Source organism: Magnolia sinica, chromosome 5 (genome assembly GCF_029962835.1).
Source record: "Magnolia sinica isolate HGM2019 chromosome 5, MsV1, whole genome shotgun sequence".
In the NCBI taxonomy this organism is placed as follows: Eukaryota; Viridiplantae; Streptophyta; class Magnoliopsida; order Magnoliales; family Magnoliaceae; genus Magnolia; species Magnolia sinica.
This window is the reverse complement of record NC_080577.1, coordinates 12,898,002-12,923,862: the sequence shown is the minus strand read 5'-3', so window position 1 is coordinate 12,923,862 and position 25,861 is coordinate 12,898,002. Positions and strand designations below refer to the sequence as shown.

Below are 25,861 nucleotides of genomic sequence, written 5' to 3'. Positions count from 1 at the left end.
ATCTAAAGTAATGTAAAGCACGCAAGAAGTTGCAGCAGAAGAAGGTCGTAGAAGTACCGTACAACAGGAGATACCCAAGGCGGAATAGTAACAACAATAGGAGCTCTGGATCTGGAAAAGAGAGATCGGAAGTAATCAACAACAGAGGCAACAAGGGCGCTGGATCTTAATCTGGATCTGGAAAATCGAGCAGGGGCGCTGGATCTGGATCTAGAATGTCGAAAAATTGAGCAGGGGGTGGTCGGACGACGCAGAATCGAGCAAAGGGTGGCCGGACGCAGCAGGGATATTGGAAAATCGAGCAGGGGCGCTGGATCTGGAATATTGGAAAATCGAGCAGGGTATGGCGGGATGCAGCAGGGATGGGGCCGGACGCAGCAGGGATGGTGGTCGGACGCAGCAGGGATGGGGCCAGACGCAGCAGAGATGATGACCGGACACAGGGATGGTCGGATCTGACAGGTGGTGGTGCCGGTGATGATGGGGTGGCCGAATTTGGATCAGTAGGGCTCTGATACCATGTAAACTGTGAAGCCAAAATGTTTTCTGTATATGAGAGAACCCAATGGGGTTGAATATATAGAGATTACAACCATCTATACAAGGAAAATAATAAACTCAGAATCCTCTACCTATGGAAATAAACTATACAAGGTATACTAGTTATACAAGGTATGTGAGCTGTCTAACAAAGGAAACCCTGGCGCAAGCAGGAGACCCTCCGATGCCTAACTCAGGCTAGGAAAACAGGGTCTAAGTGGTGTAGAGTAGAGTGAGGGTGCGAGATGTTACGTACCTGTATCAGTAGAAGTGGCCCATATTTATACTTGAGGGCTGTAATGAACGTGTCTGATAACTTCGGCACGGTCATCACCACTACACGAGGGCTACGCGCGCGCAGTCGTCGGCGGTTACCCGGAGATCGTGCTATGAGCATTACTCCAGTCGTGTGTTATTGCTTTCTCTGACCAGGGTTCGCGTCCGAGCTAACCTCATGGTTCGGATCTTACTCGACGACCTGAGCGTATGGATAAGTGGATTATTGATACGCTAAGTAGAGAGGCTCGGCTCGGAGGAACGCTGGATGGGTAGGTGATGCTCTCCTGTATTCCGAGTCGACATAATCAGTTTAGACGTGATGTTGTAGCTCCAAGATCCAACTCGTAGGATGTGCGATAACTCATTCCGAGTCTCAGGTCGATGTCATAACTCTGCAAGAGCCCTCGGGTTGGACATTCACCATGGGTTGAAGGCTTATCAATCCGAGGCCTTGCTCGTTGGTGCCAAAGTTGACCTTGATGCGGCTCGGTTCGGATTTACCCATAACAATGCATATCAAGTGAAACTAGTGAGGGTTGATACCTTGGTGCTCTTGGGTTTTCCAAAAGAGAAGTTCAATATCTATGGGTGACCCACAAGAGATCCACAGTTTAGTCCCTAATTGAAGATAAGTCACCAGGAAAGATCATTATTACAATCTGCCTAGCTAGCCATCTAGGAAAGTCATCTTTTGCGTCAAAATGTGTTTTCAAAATAGTTCTTTTAAAAGAGAAACAATGTATTTTTGTTTGAAGTAAAATGTTGATTTTGGATAGTGGATGATTGCTAATCCATTGGTAGAGCTTTGAGTTCCAATAGGTGGGGTTTATTTCGAGGCATGGGACCACCTTTTGTTACAATAATGATGGAGTGATGAACATCATATGTATTTGTGTTGGGAGAGTTTGGAGAGAGAGAAGAGGACCCCATCATCATCTAGCGCAGGGCCCTTTGGATTGACCTAAGGTGGCAACCATCAAAGGCCATCTTCCTAGCAGATTGGTGGTTCATTCTACAACAGATTGAAGGCTTCTTTTTGAAAGGTATGCAAAGAGTTTGCTTGCATAAAATTTCAAATTTTGGTTTCTCTATATTATTCATGCATGAACACAATTAATCCTAGGATGGCCTGAATTGTTTCTAGCCAACAAAGGAAGCATATTTAGGCCACGTTGGGCAATCTCTGCCCTTATTTTAATGCGATTCTTCTCCTTCTATCCAATGAACTTCGTTATTTATAAAATATAACAAAATAAGGGTTGTACAGGGAGGGGGATAAATCAAACTGGTTTACTTCAAGTGCATCCATCATGTATTTGCTTGCAAATTTAGGACTGTGAGGAGGAATGTTTCCACAAAGTATGAGGGTATACATATAGTTGCATGTAGATTAGGCTGAAATATAGTCACTTACCAGTTTCCTTACCAGTACTATTGTCTGTTTGGATTTTCTTCTAGAAGAAGAACACTAAAAAACAAAAAAAGTTGCAGGCATGTAGTGCATTGATGATTGTGCCTCCAAATCAGAGAAAGATCCTACTTGTCTAGTAAACCAATCAAGTATGCCAATGCTTCTCAGTAAGTTCCTAACATCAGCTTAGTAGTTTTTCAGTGAATGTTAGGTCTACAAGCATATCAAACACAAAACTGATTACCAACATTAAAGACTTCAAGACTAATAGAACAGTGAGGAACAAAGAATGACAACTGCATGCAAGTAGAATTGATGTAGTATTCTAAATATTAGATATGCAATCAATATATTGAAAATTGATACCAAGCATCCGGAAGAGAAACGTACATGTTTGCTGGCTTATTAATCATCCAGTCTTGTACGGATCCAGTTAGCAAATTGCTAGTCAAATACCTAATACAAAACCATGCCATTGATTCACTGTGACTGAGTAGTTCTTTGTCATAGCATTATAAACATCATGATGGAACTTTATAGTTACAAATTAGAATGCTTACATAAAATCCAGTTGTGGTAGGCTTCTAAAGGTGCTTGGAATCGTTCCTGCCAACTTGTTAAAGCTAAGATCTCTGCCAAGAAATCACACAAGCAAAAAAAAGTAACAATGATCTGTCCCAAAGTAACTCATGTTGTATTCATCTTATTCATGAACTTCTAATCAAATGTTAACACTTAGAATAGAGATTTTTGCTAAATGTACTGAAATTTGAGGTCTGCAAATCCCATAAGAGGGTACCATCCACACACCATGACATGTGCTAACATGGAAAACAGATGTGAGATCCAAAGTTCTAAACCACCCAACAGCTGAATCCCACCACATAGATACCCTGGCCCAAAAATCAGGCTGGTTTACTCATCATGCAAGCCACAATATTAAACTAGGGGAATTATTTTATTAGCTGTCCATTTGTTTCATAAACTGTGGCTCATCTGATCAATGGACCAGCCATTTGGGGGGATTATATGGGCCTGTGAGGGTGATCACTTATAGCTGGTTGGTGGGAAAGGATAAGGTGCTTGCAATCGACCACTTGAGGAGCAAAATGATGACTATTCCCAATGTATGTATCTTATATCTTCGGGGTGCGGAGTAGGTGAACTGTTGTTCACACTGCAACTATGTAGGCTTTCTAGTGGAGGTTGTTTCATCAATTCATGATTGATGGGTGATGTCTAGGTCAATAGGTTCTTGGTTCAAGCTATGGTATATTGTTATGAGGGTTGCTGTGGCACAAAAAAGGAAGGTTTTATGGACGCATCTCTGCTACGTTGGTAGAACATGATAACAGAATATTTCACGGCTATGCAAGTCGGCAGAAGATATTTCCCTAAGGCTAAAAGGAAGGTTGTGATATTAATGGGCTAAATCCCAAAGCGCTTGTGCCACAAGCCCTCCAGCCATTTTTATTTTTTTGAAAGGTGCTCTGGTCATTTTTATTCTAAGTGGGGAGTAAATTCAATGTTGTATGGAAAAGATAATTCTTCATCATCTGCATCGTTTGTGTCTGTTTATGCAGCCTTTTTCCTTTTAATAAAATTAAAGTTATGTCTCAAGAAAAAGAAAAAAAGAAACATATTTACAGTGAACATATAAAAAGGTAAATGTACACACTCAGAACAATAATACAAGAGTATGGATAGTAAAAGAGTATGCCGGTACAAGACTACAGATAACACAAAAATAAACAACAATGACGACAAGGACTAGAATGGCAAAAGCATCCACATTTAATGAACCTATTCACCCAATGAAAATAAGCAAATGAGAAGAACATTGGCCAGTAAAGAAGATTTTTATCATATGTAAGGGGGAAAAAAAAAAACAAAAAAACTGACTTACAACAAATCCAGTAGACTCATTTCTCCAATATATGCAGGTATCTCTCCAATAATATTGCAATTCCGCAATATCCTGCAAGATCAAGCATGGACTTGAATGACACCAGACAGCAGACACTGGCATACTTAGAACACAAGAAGAAAAACCTAGAACTTACAGGGTCTTAATGTTTGCCATATTACTCAGTTGGGGAAAAGCTGATTCCATTCCACTTATGTCACTGATAATTCTGCATGTAAAGAGTCCGTAAGGAAAAGTTCAGATCTATTTACTTCTTTTTATTAAGCACAAGATCACAAAAGCCAACCCCAATCAGTTGTGATAAGTCTTAGATGATGATGATGATAATGATGAGATCACAAAGGATGTGCTTCAGACAAAACAACTCACGATAGGAATTCAAGCATTGTACTTACAGTCGGATCAAGTTCTCTAAACGGGAAATGCCAGAAGGAATTGGCCCTTCCATATTGGTTCCTTGTATATCTCTGCCATCCAAGATTTGAATTTGAACAAATGAAAAGGAATGAGTTCAGAAGGTTTAAGATACAAACCACATCAAGTGCCATTTAGTAAATGGTATGGACCCCATAAAGCCTTAATTGGTGCAATTGGACAATGGAACCAGACCATCCAATTAGTGGACTGTCTCTTGGATGAGCTAAACCACAAAACCCATTGCGATTGTAAGTTCATTAATATCCAATCTATCTCTCACTTTTGGACAGTGAAGAAAAAGTTTAGGTCAATGGCCTAGACAAAAAACATCCATGAATTGAATTGTTGGAAACATCCAATTGCTGCAGTTATCTTTTCCATTGGTCCATCCATGATGATATGATCTATCACATGGTCAAGCTGATTGATTTTCTTATGAATTAATAGGTTGATAACATTTAGGAAATGGTAAATGGAGCACATTGAATCCATCTGCCTCAATTCAGAAAAGCAAAATTGAAGAAACTCATGGATTTTCAGGAACAGAATGCTTACAATCTCTCAAGTCGTTTCCAGTTTTGAATAAAATCAGGTATCTTTCCAGTAAAATGATTATCGCTTATCCTACTGCATTTTTGCCAATAACGAAATGAAAATGGATGCAGTTATAATCCAGAAAGACTGATGAACTTTCTTAGTGTGGAAAATGAACTATTTATAGAACTCCTACAAGTCCTTGAGGTTCGAGAGCTTTGCAAGTTCTTCAGGCAACTTCCCCGTAAAGTTGTTTGAGGAAATAATCCTACAACCAAGAGCACCAAAACACTCAAAATACGTAAAACTCTAATGAAAGATGAATATTTTAAAATAATCCTAGAAGCAAACCAAATATAGAGTAGAAGAGAGTAGTAAAGAAGTGACAAGGCAATTCATGAGAGAGAGAGAGAGAGAGAGAGAGAGAGAGAGAGAGAGAGAGAGAGAGAGAGAGAGAGAGAGAGAGAGTCATTTTGCAGGTGTAACACACATGCACAAGATCTGGGCCATTCATACGGTGTGACCCAATGTGAACATACTCTAGCCCAAAAATAGGCTGGTCCACTAATCAGATGAGTCATACATCATCATCATCTTACCATTTTTTCCAGCAATTTGGTGTTGGCTTTTAAATGGTAGATTGGCAAAGGGTTTCCAATCAGCTCCCAACTGAAAATCAGCCTTCTTCTTTTTACCTAGGCTCTGGAGCCGACCATGGAAAACGTTCACAGGCGGGCCATTAATGTATTAGAAAAATCGAGAATTACAATCAAGATGGCCTAGCAATCTAAATCAGTGAGATTCACGTGTGGCCCACATGATTAGTTGAACGATCCTGATTTTGGGCCATGGAATGTTCACTTTGAAATTGACGCAGGGATGAACGTGATGAGGTCAATCACCATCTTCCTCAACGACAACTACTCCGAATCCACGGAGCTTCTCTGGACTCCTTATAGAGACTTCTCGAATCCACGAGGAAAGAAAGCAAGAAAAATAGAAATAAATTCTAATAAATTCGTAATTTGATTGATGAATGAAATAAACGAGTTCACAACCCTTTAAATAGGGATACCAAGCAATGGGAGAGAAATCAGAAGAAAACTATAACTAAAACTCCTAGAATTCGCAACTTACTATAAATAGTAAACTTACTATTTATAGTCGGTCGTGATGTCTACTAGTCTGCAAGGTTTTCGGCCAAAAATAGTAAGTATCTTATTTGGCTTCACCAAGCTGTTCTCCTAATTATTCTAAGCTCTTTTCACATTGGGCGCAACTCCTAAAGCCCAACAGATGAAGAGTTATAATCAAACGAAAACTTACTATTTATAGTAAAAAACGGAATTAAAATAGGGAAACGACCGTCGATCTGGGGGTATTTCGCAAATCTGGCTTGCGCCACCCGGTGGGTTGGGTGGCTAAAGTAGCTCGTTCTACCCCAAAATCATATATTTTACGCCTGATAACTCATTCTGGATTGTGAGATACGCCCGATTTAAGGTCTGACAGTCCGGATCACTTCTGTCTTCGACCGGGCCTTTTCTGATCCATCTTGGCCATGAAACTGTCCGCGACCCGCTCTACATCAGAAATCCACCTGATGAGCGGCCAAGGTTCTCACTCAAGTAAGCCACTCCAATCATGCACAGATTACCATAGAATTTCTCAAACAAAGGAGAAAGGACTTACAATCTCTCTAGGTTGGTGAGATTCCCGAGCTCCGGAGGAAGATCTCCAGATAGCTGGTTAGCCTCGATAACGCTGAAAATAAGACTTTCTTGCATGATCGTGACAGAGACAGGCAGTTACAAAATCCAACGGAAATTCAAATAATAACGGAACGGGGACAGAGAATAACCGAAACTTACAAACTGGTGAGGGAGGTGATGCTTCCAAGTTCCTTTGGGATTGATCCCGATATGCGGTTCACGCCGAGAGAGCTGCAGTATCATACCCTCCTCGGTTAATTTTAGAAAAATCATGCTTTGATTTGCTAAAATTAACCAATGATAGAGTGAAAAAGAAAAGAAAAAAATCTTACATTCGTTGCAACTGCATGGAAGCCCACTGTGTAGGTATTGTACCGTTGATGTAGTTACGATTAATTTCTCTGTCGAAGCGAGGAAGAGATGAGTACGCGTAACTTAATGAAGCAGTGTTGGAAGATGCTAACGTGAGCCATGGTGTGAAAGAGAGTACTCACATTTGGCGGAGGTAGGGAAGGCTGGCCAGTTGTGGTGGAAGCACTCCAGAAAAATTCCAACGTTGGAGTACTCTGAGAACGAGAGGGAAAGCTGTTTATGGTCTTTTTTAGCGGGCGATTTGAACGGGAACGCCCATAACGTCCCTTGCGCTAACCGAGCAATACGTAGGACAGAAATGCATCAGATCCATCCCGTCCGTCAGGTGCACTGTCACATTTTCACCGTGGATTCTAAAAACCAGTCAAATGCAAGACTTAGGTGGGCCACACGTAAAGCCTCTAAATTCATCTCGTGTGGCTCACGTGAGTCTTGGGATATCCTGATTGGAGAATGAATCCCTTTATCTTGGTGTGATCCATCAAATGAGTGGATTGGATGGCATATGCACACCACAGTAGATCCCACACAAAATTCGGACGATCCTAACGGTGGGATTTCCCTTCTCAACTGTTTTCCAATGGTGTAGCGCACCGGAGCGTTGAATGGGCCTGAATTTTTCAATCCTCAGTACAAAAACATGGGGACGCACCTGATGGACGGGGTGGGATCTCATCCACATGCAAGTACGTAGGAGTCCCGCAGGCCTTTTGGGCTTGGAAATGGGCCCAGAAGGGGTTATTTAAGCCCAGATCGTGTAGTATGGTTCTTTTTCAAGATTTGATATTGCTAAGAGCCAGGACATTTGCCACGTGTATTCGTTTCAAATCGGCTTGGCACAGGCTTAAGGATGGCAATGGCCCCTGGTCCCTTGAGTTGAAGTTTAGGTTTTAAGGTTTTTAATATATATATATATATATATAAATAATATTTATTTAAATATATAAATATTTACAAAATATTTATTTTAAGTGAAGCTGATCTGAGTTGAATTGATTTGAACCAAGTCAAGTTCTGACACGAGTCGAGTCAAGCTTGGTTTAGCTTGGACTTGGCTCGAAAAGCTTCTCCGAGTCTAAGTTGAACAAGTTAACTGAGCTAACTCGATTCATATCCAGCTTTACTCATCATTACTTGTCAAAGTCCGTAGCAACAGCTCTAGAGACAAAAAGACAGCCCAAGAACTGTGAAGCCAATTTGGAGATGATAGTTTGGGCTTCTTTACAAGTAACAATGACCCTACACTGTCAACTACAGTGTAGGTAGTGTTTTCATGGCATTTATCCCATCCAATAGGATCACCCCAAAAATAAAATTAGGGCCCACATAAATTTGGAGCTTTTTGGATAGTTGTCCACTATGGTGCGGCACAATCAATGATCCAATCGGCCTAACTTTTGATCAGCCGTATAATTTTGGCGAGAAAAGGGGTGTGCTTGTGTGGTGCGGTTGGATGTCATGCACACACCACCACGGCCCACAAGAGTCAGAAAACGTAGATGGGTTGGGCCAGCCCATTGGATCTTTAGGTCTAGCCCATGACAGTCCAGGCTTAGAAACTAGAGTCAAAGGTTCATGCAAGATAAGGAAAAACGTACATGACCGTGACATGGCAGACTCTGGTGCAGCTACAACTGACAGTGCTATTGACATACTTGTCGGTGTTAGGTGTTACCCAGCTACGTTCACCACTGCAGGGATCGACGCTGAAATTCCAAGTTGGTCTGTTGAGTGTTGTTGCAATTTCCCTAAGAGCCTCCACTAATCACACAACAAAAGAGCACAGGTCAATAGTAGATTCCCAATGTTCAAAATAACGGTCGAAAATGTCCGAATGTGCCGTTCGCCCATTCCTCTTTTTCATGACAGTTGTTAGAACTCCCCTATGTTTTGGGTTATTACATATGCTCTGTGTCTTTTTCAAGGATTGCTGGCAGATTCCAACGGCTGTTATCTTTGAGCAATTGACTATTTAACCTTTTCCATTGTTGGAAATTATATAGATTAAAATTATTTCTGTATAATGTGGAAACCGAAAATTAAAATTAGTTTGAATAGGGATAGGCAGAAACACATCTGGGACGCTGTCCTTAAAGCATTATTTGTCCCTACTCAAGTGAATTGAGTATGCTGGTAGGGTTTTTTTTTTTTTTTTTTTGAGTTAGCTTGTTAATACACACCCATGTCAGTACACACACTCATGTTAGCCACCCCCGCTAGGAATCAATACCAAGACCTCAAGTGTTGAAACGAGGTATCTCCACTCAGTCTGCCAGTTGAGCTATGGATCTGGGTGTGAGTATGCTAATAGATTACATGCAAACCACTTCCAAGATACGACGAGCCTGATATGGGTCTGCATTCAGCAAACGTGAAGGCCCACCTACTGTAACTTTGTTACACTCAGTCTGGCAAAAATATAATAAAAGAAAAAATTCCAAAAGGAAAAGGAGAGAAGAAAATGTATGTAAATGAGACCACTGCACTGGTCTATTCTTCTTGTTCTTCAGTTATTGGTTCAATTGAACTGTTTTAAACCACACTGCTGGTTTGTTATTCAAGCAATGGTTCAAACCTTACTGTCTTGCTGGAGTTACTGGAGTATAGGAGAAGAGTGGCTATCTCAGTTCGTATGGGTCTATTGGAATGGGTTGAGAGATGGTTTGGAAACTCATCCAGGCCTTATATATATAGGTAGTGGTGGCTAGGGGTTATGATCCAGGGAAATAAATCTCATGACCGTTTTCTAGTTGTTGGAAAAAACTAGCCATTTTATGGCCGTTTTCTGACTGTTGTGCATGGGCCATTAAGTTGTTGCATGCTAACTGTTGTGAGACAGTAGGTAGCCGTTTTCTACATGTTGCGCTAGTCATGCAGCAGTTACGGCTGGACTCTGTACTAATGACACAACTATTACAGATCTACTGCAACAGTTCTTTTTCAGCTCTCTATATGTACTGGAGGACTCTCATTCAGTCTTCTAGTCTTCCCTTCAACTAACTACCTACTTAGCCAGTTAGTCACACCGCGACTCGCACCGGTTCGCGAAGGGCACGTGCGAAGTGCAAAGTGTGCCACTAGCGCCTCTACAGCCACACTGCCTCACATGCGCAAGCCCTCGCACCAAACTTGAGCCCATGACCGAGCCCAAGCGCGCGGACACGCAAGTCCCATGGTCCATGGACTATGTGGGCAAATAATAAGGTACTCCACACTTTTCATTTAAACCACAAAAATTTCTTCTCTATTTCCAATGTGGGATTATTCTCAAAACCCACAAAAAGGTATTTTTCAAACACTTATATATATTATATATATTATTTTTTATTTTAAAATATATTTATAAAATCAATATTTTATAATAATCCTCCACTGATTTTTATAAAAATACCTTTTCTCAATAAAACATTTCTGCCAGAATAATCTGCTTATATGCATAAAAAAAGATATCTTTCGATTTTAATCTTTCCTTAGTGTAAACATCTCAAAACTCTATCAAAATGACTGGTAGCCGTAGCGTTAAACCAGTTATTCCTAGATAATAGAGTCAGAGAAACCACACACATATTCGCTATGTATTTGTTACAGTTCCCACAATCTTACTCAGCACAATTAATGGTCATGTGCTTATCTTATTTCGTGAACGATCCCGAGAGAAACTCCTAACTCTCATGAGAGACAACACCATCTCTACGTTCATATACGTGAAATCCTTCCAGTGTCTTCGTTACTATAAGACGCTTGTCCTTTAGACTAGATTATTAAGAGTTCTAAGACTCAACCCTCTTTCGTAACGCTCAGCACTTATCTATTATGGATGAAGTTTTATAATTTAGTGCTGAAAACTTTTCACATATTAGTAACTTGTTCTTACTCATTAAACTCAAAATTAGAAATTTTCTGACTTTAGGTTGGGTTATCATTACTAGTGAAACTTTGGTTGAAGAGTTTCAACCTCATCCCTCTAGATGTAGCCTTTACTACCTCTCTCGGTAGAGGTTTGGTGAAAGGGTCTGTCATGTTATTGTTTGATTTCACATAAGAAATAACAATGATTCCATCTCAAATCAATTGTCTGACATAATCATGTCGAAGACTGATATGTCTAGACTTACCATTATATGTGCAACTATATGCTCTAGCTAATGTAGTTTCACTATCACAATGTAGTGACACAGTCGATATAGGCTTTACATAGAAAGAAATTTTTAATAGAAGATCCCTTAACCACTTATCCTCTTTGCTTGTTGCAGTTAGGGCTATGAATTCAGACTCCATAGTCGAGTGCATTATGTTAGTCTGTTTCTTGGATCCCCAAGATACAACTGCACTTCTTAAGATGAATACCCACCCTGTAGTAGACTTGTTGTCCTATGCACTTAATATTCAGCTCGCATCGGTATATCTTTCCAATATGGCAGGAAATTCTGAATAAAATAGTCTTAAGTCTTTGGCTGCTTTTAAGTAATCAATGACTCTACTGATTGCATTCTAGTGTTCAATACTGGGGTTACTAGTAAACGTACTAAGTTTACTCACAGCATATGCGATATCAGGTCTAGTGCATTGCATTCCATACATAAGACTCACTATAGCACTCGCATATTTCAATTGTATAACTGTTCTTCCGTTATTCTCTTTTAGCTTGATACTTGGATCAAATGGGGTCTTTGCTTCTTTTATATTTAAATGATTAAACTTGTGTAGTATCTTCTCAATATAATGAGATTGACACAAAGCATAACTCCCACAATGTTTTTTAACTTTGATACTTAGGATGATATTAACTTGTCTAAGATCTTTCATTTTTAATATAGAAGATAGAAACCTCTTTGTTTCAGTCACATCTTCCATTTTATTACTTATTATTAACATGTCATCAACATACAGACAAATAATAACGATACAACTACCATCTACTTTATAATATATGCATTTGTCAGCTACATTATGCATGAAACCATGAGATAGTATTTTGGAATCAAACTTCTCATACCATTGTTTTGGTGCTTATTTTAATCCATATAAAGATTTAACTAATCTACATACTTTGTTTTCATTTCCTGGTAGAACGAATCCTTCAGGTTGTCCATGTATACTTCCTCATTGAGGTCACCATTCAGAAATGCAGTTTTTACATCCATTTGGTGGATGTGAAGATGATGTATAGAAGCTAGCGCAAATAATATCCTAAGGAAAGTTATTCTAGCTACAGGAGAATATGTGTCAGAGTAATCTATCTATTCTTTTTGTCTAAAACCCTTACTTACTAATCAAGCTTTAAAAGTTTAGATGGTCCCATCAGTGTGATATTTTTTCCTAAATACCCACTTACAACCTATGGGTCTAGAACCTGGATGTAAGTTTACTAGTTCTCATGTTTGATTTGACATTATGAATTCATTTAATTGTTTATAGCTTCTTTCCAGAAAGCTGAGTCTCCAGAGGATACAACCTCTTTATATGTTTTAAGATCATCTTCTATAATTATAACTATAAGTATTTTTCTTATAACATTTTCTCTATCTCCTTTTACAAGATAGAAAATGACACGTTGTGAGTTTATATAGTCATCTCCTAGACCCTTCCCTACTCTTGTCATTTGACTCCTAAAAGGTTCAACAGGAGCTTCCACTATATGTAGAGCTGTGTTATATGGTTCTCTATCAGGAGTTTGGACTTCATTATCCTTTTACTTTAAGGATAGTGAGTTCTCAAAGAACTCAACGTCTCATGATTCTATTATTGTATTAGATTCTATATCTAGAAGTCTATAAGCTTTACTATTTTGTGCATACCCTACGAAGGCGCACTTAATAGCTTTGGGTCCTAACTTAGTTTTTTTTGGATCAAGAGTTCTGTAATATGTAAGACACCTCACACTTTTAAATATCCTAGGTTAGGTTTTCTTCCTCTCCATATTTCATATGGAGATATTATATATTTTTTAGACGGAATTCTGTTTAGTATATGACACACTGTAAGCAGTGCCTCGCCCCATAGACTTAGTGACAACTTTGCTCTTATCAAAATTGAGTTAACCATCTCTACTAATGTTCTATTCTTTCCTTTAGCTATTCTATTTTGTTGAGGTGTGTATGGCGCAATACATTGATGTATTAGTTCATGTTCTTCACAGAAGTCATCGAATTCATTGAAGAAGTATTCTCCTCCTCTATCGCTACGGAGAATTTTTATCTTCTTATTTAGTTGATTCTCTACTTCTACTTTATATATATTTTAAACATATTTAATGCTTCATCTTTACTCTTTATCAGATAAACATACACATATCTAGAGCAATCATTTATAAATGTTATGAAGTATCGTTTACCTCCACGAGTAAGAATGCCGTTTAACTCACAGATATCACTATGCATAAGATCCAATACTTGAGATGATCTTTCAACACTTGGAAAAAGTTTCTTCGTCATTTTGGATCGTATGCATACTTTACATTTATCGGTTTCATTATCTGTGTATGAAATTAAACCATTCTTAGTCATGAACTTCAAGCTACTATACTTTATATAGGCTAGTCTATCATGCCACAGTCCAGCGAATTCAACCATATACGCAGAAGTGCTACTTTCATTCAGAGAAAACTTAATCATCCCGTTACAAGCATATCCCTTTCCGACAAAATTCTCATTCTTGGACAGAATCAGTTTTCCTGACTCGTACACCACCCTTATGCCTGGTTTACCCAGAAGATCACCAAAAACTAAGTTTCGCCTCATATCTGGGACATACAGTACGTTAGTCAGAATCAGTTTCTTCCCAAAGGTGAATATCAGTTCGGCAGTTCATTTGCCGACGGCCTTCGATCGAACTTCATTACCCATTTGGACTTCTTGACCATCGGTCAATTTTTCATAGGTTTTGAAGGCTGATTTGTCATAGTATACATGTACTGTAGCGGCAGTATCATACCATCAACTTGGAACTTTACCTTGGATGGTATTCACTTCAGTGATCATAGCCACAATAACGCCTTCTTCTATTCCACTTGTCTCTTTTTTAGATTTGCGATATCGGCATACTCGAGCATAGTGCTCGGTTTTCTCACAGACATGACATGGGCCTTTGAACTTTTTGTTCTTCTTTTGGGTGTTTTTCTTGAATTTTCCTTTATTAAGTTTCAGAAAATTGTCCTTCTCGAGATTCTTGTTATTAGTGTTCTCTGCTTCATGTACCTTGGATGAGGCATTCCTGTTATCATTCTTTCTGTTGCGGTTACGCGATTCTTCCTCAATTCTGAGGTGTTTCCAGATTTGTTCCAGTGTTTAGCCCTCGGTTTTATGTAGTAACTTCTTTCTATTGTCTTTCCACATCGGTGACAATTTAACGATTATAGCCCCGAATTGGAATGATTTAGGAAGATCAATTTTGATAGCTTTGATTTTGTTTACTATTAGCTGCAGTTCTTGGATTTAGGGCAGCAGTGGTTTGTTATCTACCATGTTGAAGTCAAAATACCTGGTGATGAGAAATTTGTTGATACCTTCTTCTTCAGCCTTGTATTTAAACTCCAGAGCGGCTCAGATCTCCTTTGGTGATGATGTCTGTTGGTACAGATCGTACAGGCGGTTGGAAAGTGCGTTCAAAATGTGTCCTCGATACAAGAGTTCGTCTTCAGCTTGTTTGGTGTGGGCAGTCACCTGTTCAGGTGTGTCTTTGTCGGATGGTTCAAGTAGTGCATTTAGATTTGAATCTAATATGTAGTAGATCTTCAGCGCCATTAGAAGAAATTTGAGCTTGTCTTGCCATCTCTTAAAATTGGTTCCATTAAACCGATCAAGATGTATCAAGTCCTAATTCATCAACTTGATGGATGAAACACTGTCGGCTTCCATCAAATAACGCTTTAAGATTGTTGAAAATTATACAGATTAAAATTATTTCTGTATAATATGGAAACCGAAAATTAAAATTAGTTTGAATAGGGACAGGCTAAAGCATGTCTGGGACGTTGTCCTTAAAGCGTTATTTGCCCCTACTAAAGTGAATAGAGTGTGCTGATAGGTTATAGGCAAACCACTTCTACGATACGACGAGCCTGATGTGGGTCTGTGTTTAGCAAACACAAGGGCCCACTTACTGGAACTCTATTACACTCAGTCTGGTAGAAATACAATAAAAGAAAAAATCTCAAAAGGAAAAAGAGAGAAGAAGATGTATGTAAATGAGACCACTGCACTGGTCTATTCTTCCTATTCTTCAGCTATTGGTTCAATTGAACTGTTCTAGACCACACCGCTAGTCTGTTATTCAAGCAATGGTTCAAACATTATTGTCTTGCTGGAGTCACTGGAGTATTGGAGAGGAGTGGCTGTCTCAGTTCGTATGGGTCTGCTAGCATGTGTTGAGAGATGGTTTGGAAACTCATCTAGGCCTTGTTTATATAGGTAGTGGTGGCTGGGGGTTACACAAAGTGCAAGTGTGCCACTAGTGCCTCTACAGTCACACTGCCTCACATGCCCACGCCCTCGCACCGATTGAGACTGAGCCTGAGCCCGTGCCCAAGCGCACTGGAACACGTAAGTCTCATAATCCATGGACTATGTGGGCAAATAATAATGAATTCCATACTTTTCATTTAAACCACAAAAATTCCTTCTCTTTTTCCAATGCGGGACTATTCCCAAAACCCACAAAAGGTGTTTTTCAAACACTTTTATATATTATATATACTATTTTTTTATTTTTAAAATATATTTATAAAATCAATATTTTATTTATAAAATCAATATTTTATAACACTCATTAGCAACTAGTTGTAGGTGTGTGGGCCCGCTGTAGTGTGTGCATATCATCCGAAATGTTCTGCATGTGGTCATTCCAGCATGAAAATGCTTAATCCTGAAAATCAAGTTGATCCAACCATTGTTTGTAGGTTTTGAGTGTTGTCCATTGTTTCCTATGGTGTGGCCCATTTATGCTTGGAGTAACCTAATTCTTTGGGAATCTAATATATATATATATATATATATATATATATATATATATATATATATATATATATATATATATATATATATAGTGGAGTGTTTCATGCTTGTTGAGGCATTTCCCAGCACATCAAGGCGTGGATCATTGAGCCCCAATACCGTCTGTTTTGTACAAATCTGTTCCTTTTTTTTTTTATTATTATTTAAAGAAGTAAGGAAAAATCTTATTACATTTTATTAGCAGCCAAGAAAGCCTGAATCATTAAAAATTAGAATAAGAGAGAGAACTAAGAAAAAGAAGAAAAAGCCTACACTCATTTTGTAAAATTCAATCTGAATTTTCCTTTTATGCAGTTCCAGTTTTTAACACCGCCCTGTGATTCACCCACTGTGGATCTGAACTGATCATTCATTCATACTATTAGGAGCAAGCGATAGTACTAAACTCACCTCCATGAGATGATCCTAGCCATCGGATCAATGGCATGAAAAATGGACAGTTAAGATTGAATGGAGAAATAAAATAGGTCGAATCATAATCTTGAAACATCTATTTGATGTATCATGCTTTGTATTTCTTATGATTCCAAAGTAGTCGTTTGATGGTTCTAACTGTGTGATATATAGTTCAAGAACAACGGACGGTTGTAACAAATTGGCCCCATTCAAAGGGTTAGGATCATCCAATGGCCGTCAATCTTAGACTATGGCTTGCTCCCAGTGGTACTACTCAATGAACGGTCGAGTGTATTGTAAAGGTGGGGGATGGGCGTCACGTGTGGATAGAGTACCAAAAAATCTCGCACGTTGGAATATTTCAACGACGACGATTTTTCAGGCAGACCCCATCAAACAAGAGTCGGGATCCTCTGTTATCAGGTCAACAGAGAATTCCTGTTACCCTAATGGTTTGGCGTCCGAAGCTATTTTTTATTGAACTATTTAGGCGGCCATCTCCTTGATGTTGGGATCTTTCAACGATGACGATTTTTGAAGCAGACCCCATCAAACAAACGGATTAGATCACTGAAACATATCCCTACAGCTACAGAGTCATCCTCTTCTTGAAAAGCAGACTCCTACCTTCATCTTGAGCGAGCAGAGGAGCTCCATATCCCAACGTTCCAAACAAATTCAACGCAAGAATCCATAGGAGGAGATGACGTATAGATAACATATTCGGTTGAGACGATCAGCGCCTAATAAAAGAGAATTTTGAGAGAAGAAGAAGAACCGAGCTGGAGGAGAAGAGACAGCGGAGTATGATTCGAAAACCGGGAGACTTACGTTCGGAGTCAATGTTCGCAAATGATTTCATACAATGACATTATAAGGAAATGGGGCAGGAACCGCGAGGGCATTTTGGTCAATGCATGGTATCTCTTTCTTGAGTCCGGATCCTCTCTTTGTGTGTTGCAATCTCATCGGACTGTATTAACCACGGACAATGACGATACAGGAATGCAGGAAAAGTCATGCTTGACTTCCAACAGAGGATTTTCTATCCATGTTTTGAGGCAAATATTTTCATTGTGCACTCTCACTTCGTGTGGCTGAAATAATTCCGAGATTGATGTATCACATTGGTGTGGCCCACTGAGATATGGATGAGGTTGGATTTTCGAATGTATGCTTAACCTAGATGATCTAGGAACACTCGTGAACATCAAGAACAGGTATGTAGGGACGGCCTCGATGATGAATAGTCTGTTTGGACCACTCAGGAAGATCTCCTAGATGAACTGTCTAATTGAACAGATTTCAATGATCAAGGTTTCTTTGAACCGATCTCAAAGACAGCGGGCAAATTAGACAAATCTTGAAGACAAACGGTGCAATTGGACTGATATCGAACATCATCAATCAAATTAGTCAGATCTGTAAGACATACGGTTTGATTGCATGAATGTTGATAATTGATGGCAAGATTTGATAGATTATAAGGATGAACGATCTAATTGGACTGATCTTGAAATTCGGCCGTTTGTTTGGATCAATGTGTGAGTTCAAAGCTCTGATTGGAAAGATTGTCAAGTCAAGCTACAAGATTGGAACAATGCCGGGCATCAACTGTTAAATTAGACCGATTACAAACGTGAACAATCCTGTTAGACTGTTAAACACCAAGGTCTCTTGTGGTATCTCTACTCTAATCCAATAACACTGATAAGCTCTTTTTTATCATCTCTTGTTTTAAATAAGTTAGTTTGATAAAATCATTAGAGGTTTTTTTTTTTAGTAGTTAATGTTATTTTTAAAGATTACAACAATTATATTAGAAGAGTAATTCAAAGAATTGTTTTATTGGATCTTATCATAGATTAACTATAACCCCCGATGACAAAAAAAGGATTATTACAATCTTCATATTTTAAGATATTCCAACCATATATCCATTATGTTGTTGGTTAGATGTGGATCAACAATCATATATGGAACCTACTTTTGATATAGACTGTCCATTGTGTGAGTCAAATGTTCAAAGTGGGTCATCCATCATACAAGGCCTGTCTGGGATGTAGAGCATTCATCATTAGGGATTTATCTCGATGTAAGTCATCTATCATGTGGGGCCCACCATCAATGCTAATAGTTATTCCATGTAGAATATTTATCCTTTGCCCTTGTCTAAACTATAGGTGGAAATGGGAAGCGGATTGCCTGTGGCAACAGCGATATCCCTATTGGCATAACATGGCCCAAGTTTTATGGGCACACCAAGATGTATATATTTTAGTCATGCCATCCATATGTTTTGCCAGCTCATTCTGGGACATGAGCACAAAAATGAAACAAATTCAGAATTCAAGTGAACCGCGTCATAGAAAACAGTGGGGATTGAATGCCCTCCCTTAAAAACTTCTTATTGCCTACAGAAATTGTCGGTGGAGCTAATATTTATGTTTCCTTTTTGTTATGGGAAAAATAAACTGACCTATAAGAGCTGTTCAAATTGAGACCTAGCACGACCCATTAGGCTAAGGGCAAGACTAAAGTCGCTCTAAAGGTCAGCACAAGTAAGGTCATCCTTCAAGTCGGCACGACTTAAAATAGATTTTTCAGATCAGACAACGAAGAAGCTAAAACGTTACAGGAATTGAAGATCATAAGGACATCATAAGGAACTTTAGTCGGTTTAGTTATCGAATGATGCCGACCTCCTTATAGCTCGATCAGTATTGTGATCTTCCATCAACCAACCTTAATCGAAGCTCGAACAACTACGTGCCAGTCTCTAGGTAAAGGCCGACCTAATATGAAGGAAGACATATCCGATCTTGCCCCCAAGGATCACACAAATTAACTCGCGATCAGTTCAGGATTCCAAGATCCACGCCAAGAATCTCAGGAAATCTTCGATACGTCAGGAGTTCTGCTAAATAAGAAGGATCCTTTTACGATAAGATCTCCCCTCTTCTATAAATAGGGAGTCCCGACCCCAATGGTGAAAGGTTCATATACCTATACCCAGATAACCCTTTACATTAAACCATTTATACAAGGACCTGAATTCCTGACTTTGACAGTGGAGGGTCCCTTGCATAAGCCAGGGTTTACATGTTTATAATCTGTGCTGGTACTCAAGAGTTTAAGATGGGTTAACTAGAAATCAGCATCAACACCTTTCATCTAGTTACATGTAACCTTGTAAATAGGTTGGATGGTAAATAAACATAACGATAGATTTAGTAAGATTTTAATATGGAATGCCATCGTCCCCACTATTTTCTGTTGTGTAGTCCACTTGAGCTTTGGATGTCTCATTCTGGGTTTGTGCCCTAAAACGATGGGGCAAAAACGGATGGACAGTATAGATAAAATACATACATGATGGTGGCCCTACGGAGCTTGGGCCATGTAGTGCCAGTCCCCTCATAGATTGTTTACACTAAGAAGCTTTTGGTTGGAGAGTGGAGAATCCATTTTACCACGCAATCGTGAGCGGATTGGATATTGAACACTTCACTAGCCAAGACGCTACTGAATTGACGTGGTTAAATATAATTGGTTGGGTGCGAATAGCATGTTCCCTTATAATTAATGCTCTTTTCCTTTGAGTTCCGTTAGATGTCCCCATCTGTTTGCCCGTGGACGCACTCGACCACGTAATGGTAAACCTTTTTTTCTAAGACTATTTTTTTTTTCGCTGTCCCCCCGTGCTGAAGTCACGTCACCACTTTTCATGGGCGCAAACTTTATTTTCTAAGTCTTCTTTTCTTTTTTTTTTTGCTGTGCCCCCCTGCTGAAGTCACGTCACCACTTTTCATGGGCACCACCATAATGTATGTATTGTATCCACACCGTCCATCCATTTCGTGATATCATCCTAGGGCATAATCCAAAGAGTAAGAAAGATCCAAATTTCAAGTGCACCCCGCTGTAGAAAACAATGGATATTGAACGCCCACCATTAAAACCTCTCTAGGCCACAGAAGCTTTCGATCAAGTTAATATTTATGTCTTACCTTATTCCATGTCTTTTTCAACTTATAAAAAGGTTGGATGTCAAATAAACATCATGGTCGGCTCCAGGAAGGTTTCAACGGTAGCTGTCACCTCTCACTATTTTCTATGGTGGGGTCCACTTAAACTTTGGATCTGCCTAATTATTTTACTTACTCCCTAAAATGATCTCTCCAAATGGACGGATGGTGTGGATACAACACATACATCATGGTGGGCCCAAAGAACTTGGTGACCTAACATCCGCCTGGTTCAGAAGCTAACCAGCTTCCTTTTCCAATCCGTTTCCAATTGCGGCAAAAGCCATCCGCATGAACTTCCTTCCACGGCAAGCTAGGTGGGGTACACAATGATATTTGTGAGAAATCTACTCTGTTCATCATTTTTTTCATATCATCTGGTAATGTAGGCTCAAAAATGAGGCAGATCTAAGACTCATGTGGGCCGTACGGCTTGGAAACGGTAAGTGGGGGAATTATGTGGTTGAAAATTTCCTATGTCTACCATGATGTATATATGTCATCCATATGGTTTATGAGATCATTCCTACTAAGATGAACTGAAATTATAAAAACATTAACATAATCCAAAGCTTTTGTGGCCACTTGAATATTTCAATGGCGGAAGCTTAATCCTCACCTTTTCCTATCGTGTGGCTCACTAGAAGTTTGGATCAATATCATTGCTAGGCCTATGTTGTAACATAATCTAAAAAAACTGATGGCCGGGATAGATTTATCAAAAACATTACGGTGGGCGCCACCTAGACGTGGCCGCATTTTTGTAAATTGCAGAGGATGGGACTTTTAATTCTTTAAATTAAATAGAGTTGGGGCGCCGGTTGGCTACTGAACCAGACGGTAACTATTCTTGCTACCGATGTCACGTCACCGCGTTCTTTGGGCCCACCATGATGCATGTGTTATATCCATACCATCCATCCATTTGGAGAGATCATTTAGGGAGTGGGCAAAAGAATTAGGCAGATCCAAAATCCAAGTGCACCCCCACCACAGAAAATAGTAGGAGGTGATTGCTACGGTTGAAACCTTCCTGGGGCCGACCATGATGTTTATTTGAGATCTGATCTTTTTATAAGCTAGAAAAGACATGGAATAAGGTAAAGCATAAACATTAGCTTGATCGAAAGCTTTTGTGGCCCAAAGAGGTTTTAATGGTAGGCATTCAATTTCAATTGTTTTCTATGATGGGGTGCACTTGAAATTTAGATCTTTCTCACTCTTTAAATTACGCCTCAAACTGATATCACGAAATGGATGGACGGTGTGGATACAATACATACATCTAGCACCCATGGTGTCATTTCATTAGGGGAGCGAAGAAAAGAAATAATTTGAAAATAACGTTTACCCCTTATTTGGTCCAGTGCGTGCACCGGCAAACGGAGAGAACCGCCTAACAGAACTCCAAAGAAAAGAGCATTAATTGTGAGGGAACACGCTCATGCCATTCAACCAACTGAGTTTCACCGCGTCACTTCAATAACGTTTTGGCTACGAAGCGTTCAGTATCCAATCCGCTCCCCACGCAATCCCACGAGGAAAGTCGTCATGCAGGACTCTACATGAAATTTCTCACGAAGGCCGAATCCTGTAGACTTCCAAATGCAATTTCAACATTCATGAAGTGCACCTGTGATGCATGCGAAGGGTTCTGTGCACACGTTTGTAAGATACAGGCCATTGGTCAGGTGAGGCTACCGCCAACATGACATGGCGTGCAAATCATAGAAGTTCGTGTATCAGGTAGCCTTCACTTTTAGGATAAAGAAGAACGATTAGAATAAAAGATGATCAGCGGCCTATGTTCGATGTTCTTGTGTGGGTCACCGGACTTATTAATTTTTGGAACTGGACATGTTCATATTAGCCCCCCACCTAATGAGTGGTTTGGATCCCACACCTTTGCACCACATCAGCACGTGTGATGCGAGGTTATGGTATTGGTAACCGTTCAGTTCAAAGCAAAGGAGCAAATTATGAAAGGGTTGAAATAATCCCATCGAGGCTTTTATTTGTTGAATTTCCACCGCAGAAGGTCAGATTTGTCGGATATGGAGTTTGGGTTATTGGAATATGACCCAAGTTCAAAGGAAGAGATGATTGCATATGTCGCACGTCACATATGTACCGTGCAAGGGGATGTGTGGGACCCACAGAGATGTCCGTGAAAAATCCACTCCGTTCATATGCTTTTAAAGATGACAATAGGATAGGATTCTAAAAACAGTAATATCCAAAACTCATGTGGGCCATACCACATGAAACAGTGGGGATTGAAAGCCTAGGGGTGACAGAAGTTTTATATCAGGATGATATTTGTTACTACAGTTTATCTGATTAATAATGACCATACGAACGGTTTGGATGGCAGATAAACACTATGGTCAACTCCAGGAAGGTTTCAACGGTGGACGTTTCGGTTCCAGATGTTTCATTTTTGTGGACCACCTGAGTTTTGGATCTTCTTGATTTATGTGTTAATGTCCTATTGTAGTATTTAAAAACAGATGGACGAAGTGGATTTGTCATGGACATCTCTGTGGGCCCACATAAACCCACGCACACGTATATGTCTGTTGCCGGGGGAAACGGATTGGTTGCTGTACCACACACAGCTATACAGCTGCTGTAAGTACGGGTCGTGCGAAGGCGAGCTGACGCTCCTCGAGCTCCGAGATGCACGAACGGTTCAGAGGAGATAAAGTTACATGTGCCCTACAGTGATAAATCATATCCAAAGATTATCTCAACCACACCACAAATAGCAGTGGAGAACATAATTTTTGCTGTTAAACAATTCGTACGGCCACCATGACGTTTATTTTCCTTTCAATCTGTGCATAAGGTCAAAAAAATTCTTGAATAAGCAGAAAAACAAATTTCACATCCAATCAAAACTTCGGGACCACAAAGAATTTTAATGGTAAACGTTCAATCCCTCGTTGCTTTTTTTAGTGTGGTCCAACTTATTTATCATATCAAGCCTTAGAAGGAGCTCGCAAAATGAATGGACGCCTACCACAGAACTTGCGGACGTTAACACAGTAGCAATACAGGGACGCGGATTTCCTGCGAAAGGCTTTCGCGCGAAGTTCCTATGCAAGGATTCTGGATGGGGCCAATTGCGATGTTTGTTAGAAATCCAACCTGTCCATCTGTGTTTTTTAGATCATTTTAGGGCATGAGACTTAAAATGATTAGATCCAAAACTCAAGTGGGCCATACCAGATGAAACAGTGGGGAAAGAAATTCTCACCGTTGAAACCTTCCCAGGATTCATCTTGATGTTTATATTCCATCCAAACTGTTTATAAGGTCATTTTTACTGAGATGAAGTGAAAAATCTAAGAAATTAAACTAAGACAAAACTTTTGTAGCCGTATAAATGTTTCAACGGTGGTCACTAAATCCCCACTATTTTCTCTCGTGTGGCTCACTTGAGTTTTTGATCATTCCCATTTTTTGTCACATGTCCTGAAATGAACTCGAAAAATGGATAGACGGAGTGGCTTTCTCACAAACATCGTAGTGGACCCCACACAGAATCTTGCGGAGGAACTTACTGCGAAAGGCTTTCGCAGGAAATCCGCGTCCGCAATATAACTGGGTAAGGTACACCAGCCAATCCGCTTCCGCCCGGGGGCACATGCAATCAGCTCTCATTCAAAGGCTACTTATGGTGTTTACACCGCGTACCGTACACGTCCATGCACATCCGCAGTTTGCTCCTTTTCCATATGCTTGAGTTAGGTTTTAGAACCTTGGACTGTTCATCTGTTAGACATTACCATGGACGGTCCATCATTGAAAACCGCAGTGACTGCACGATCCTAGCCATCAGACTCGTGGACTTGGAATTGAAAAAGTAACATGAACCGTCAACTTCAGCAGTGATGAAGTGAGCAAAGTAGTGGCTAGGATTGTTTGATTGATGCTGTTATTGAACCATAGGCTATCTATGCTATGGCCTCATAGATGAGCGGTTCTGATCTACCTTCCCCTCTGACAATTATAATATAGAAGGTAGGGTATTGAATCATGCGGTTTGCGATACACACCGGCCACACGTATCCTTTCCACACGCATCTTTACAAGCAGCACACGTGCCGACTTAGAGAGTTTGTGGGACATCTGAGCAGTGCATGAAGTGGGATCCGTCACTGAGATGAATATACCTACACACCAAGCTGGCCCACTCCTCAGATGGGCCACACTTATGAAAAGAATGGACGGCTTATGAAGTTTGTCAACGGTGCAGATTCAGCTTACGTAGGTGGCCAGCATGACGAACAGACGGTCCAGCTGTCTGCATATGATCATCTTCACGGTGGGTCCCATTTTATGCTCTTCTATGATTATATTATTCATTTTCATCATTGGATGGTCTCTTTTCTTTATTTAAATGGTGGACCGTCTGTGGTTTGAACGCATGCCTCCGTGCAGGGAGACTGGTCCAAAAGTCACACCTACTCCATGCCTTGACAAAGAAGCATAAATGAAAAATTCATGGGTTGAATTTTCAAAATGATAATTTTAAATGCTGGTGGGCCCCACACGTTGGTCCTTTTGCTTAAGTGTAGCTAGACTTCCAGAAAGAAATGATGACTAAAAATCATGGTCGTTGATAGTACGGACAAAATCAATATTCTAATTAGGCCAAGACTAACTACTTCAGAGTTTCCTAGTAAAAAACTACTGCTAGCTTTAACAAATAAATCATGCAAATATTGATTTTTTTAAATGAAAAACAATTTTAACAATCTCTAGATATAAATTGAAAGTCCATTGGTAAGAGTAGGACCGCAGGATCTCATAAGATTAGATATTATTCGGTCTTATACTTACCACTAATGATTGCTCACAAGTTAACCCCACGGGTCTATATCCAACACAAAAGTATCTCAATTTTATGATTTTTATCTTTCTTTCTTTTTCTTTTTTCCTTTTTCATATGAAAATAGAAGAACAATGTGAAACAAGTGTCCTGGTTCAAAAACCAGTAACTCTGGTCAAGGCTCAGTCAACCAATGAGTCGAGCGTCTCAGACGAGTCAACCCAATTACTCAGCCGAGTCTTGTAAATTTTGACCAAGTCTATTATATTTTCATTTAAAATTTTAAAAAGGTAGAGTTACAAATAATAAGATTAAATGGAATTAATTTATTTAAATTATATTATGATAAATTTCCAACTATATGAAAATTAAAATTTCATTTTAGTACCTCTTATAC

General features: G+C 39.6%; 1 protein-coding gene across 4 annotated transcripts in view; it reads right to left on the bottom strand.

The window, feature by feature from the left end:
* The window catches only part of LOC131245471 (probable LRR receptor-like serine/threonine-protein kinase At1g07650), a 50,542-nt gene extending 33,086 nt beyond the window's left edge, over positions 1–17,456 (bottom strand). The window contains exons 1-13 of one of the 4 annotated variants that reach the window (XM_058244959.1): positions 17,227–17,456; positions 8,791–8,953; positions 7,315–7,386; positions 7,153–7,221; positions 6,980–7,051; positions 6,801–6,872; positions 5,305–5,376; positions 5,130–5,201; positions 4,553–4,624; positions 4,294–4,365; positions 4,137–4,208; positions 2,791–2,862; positions 2,621–2,686 (exon numbers count right to left, since the gene is read on the bottom strand). In XM_058244959.1, coding sequence (XP_058100942.1) covers positions 2,621–2,686; positions 2,791–2,862; positions 4,137–4,208; positions 4,294–4,365; positions 4,553–4,624; positions 5,130–5,201; positions 5,305–5,376; positions 6,801–6,872; positions 6,980–7,051; positions 7,153–7,221; positions 7,315–7,386; positions 8,791–8,953; positions 17,227–17,320 — 1,040 coding nt within the window. In that variant the 5' untranslated portion in view covers positions 17,321–17,456. The remainder of the gene's footprint in view (positions 1–2,620; positions 2,687–2,790; positions 2,863–4,136; positions 4,209–4,293; positions 4,366–4,552; positions 4,625–5,129; positions 5,202–5,304; positions 5,377–6,800; positions 6,873–6,979; positions 7,052–7,152; positions 7,222–7,314; positions 7,387–8,790; positions 8,954–17,226) is intronic. The other 3 variants (XM_058244962.1, XM_058244960.1, XM_058244961.1) reach the window with 3 other exon arrangements.
* Positions 17,457–25,861: the final 8,405 nt, after the last annotated feature.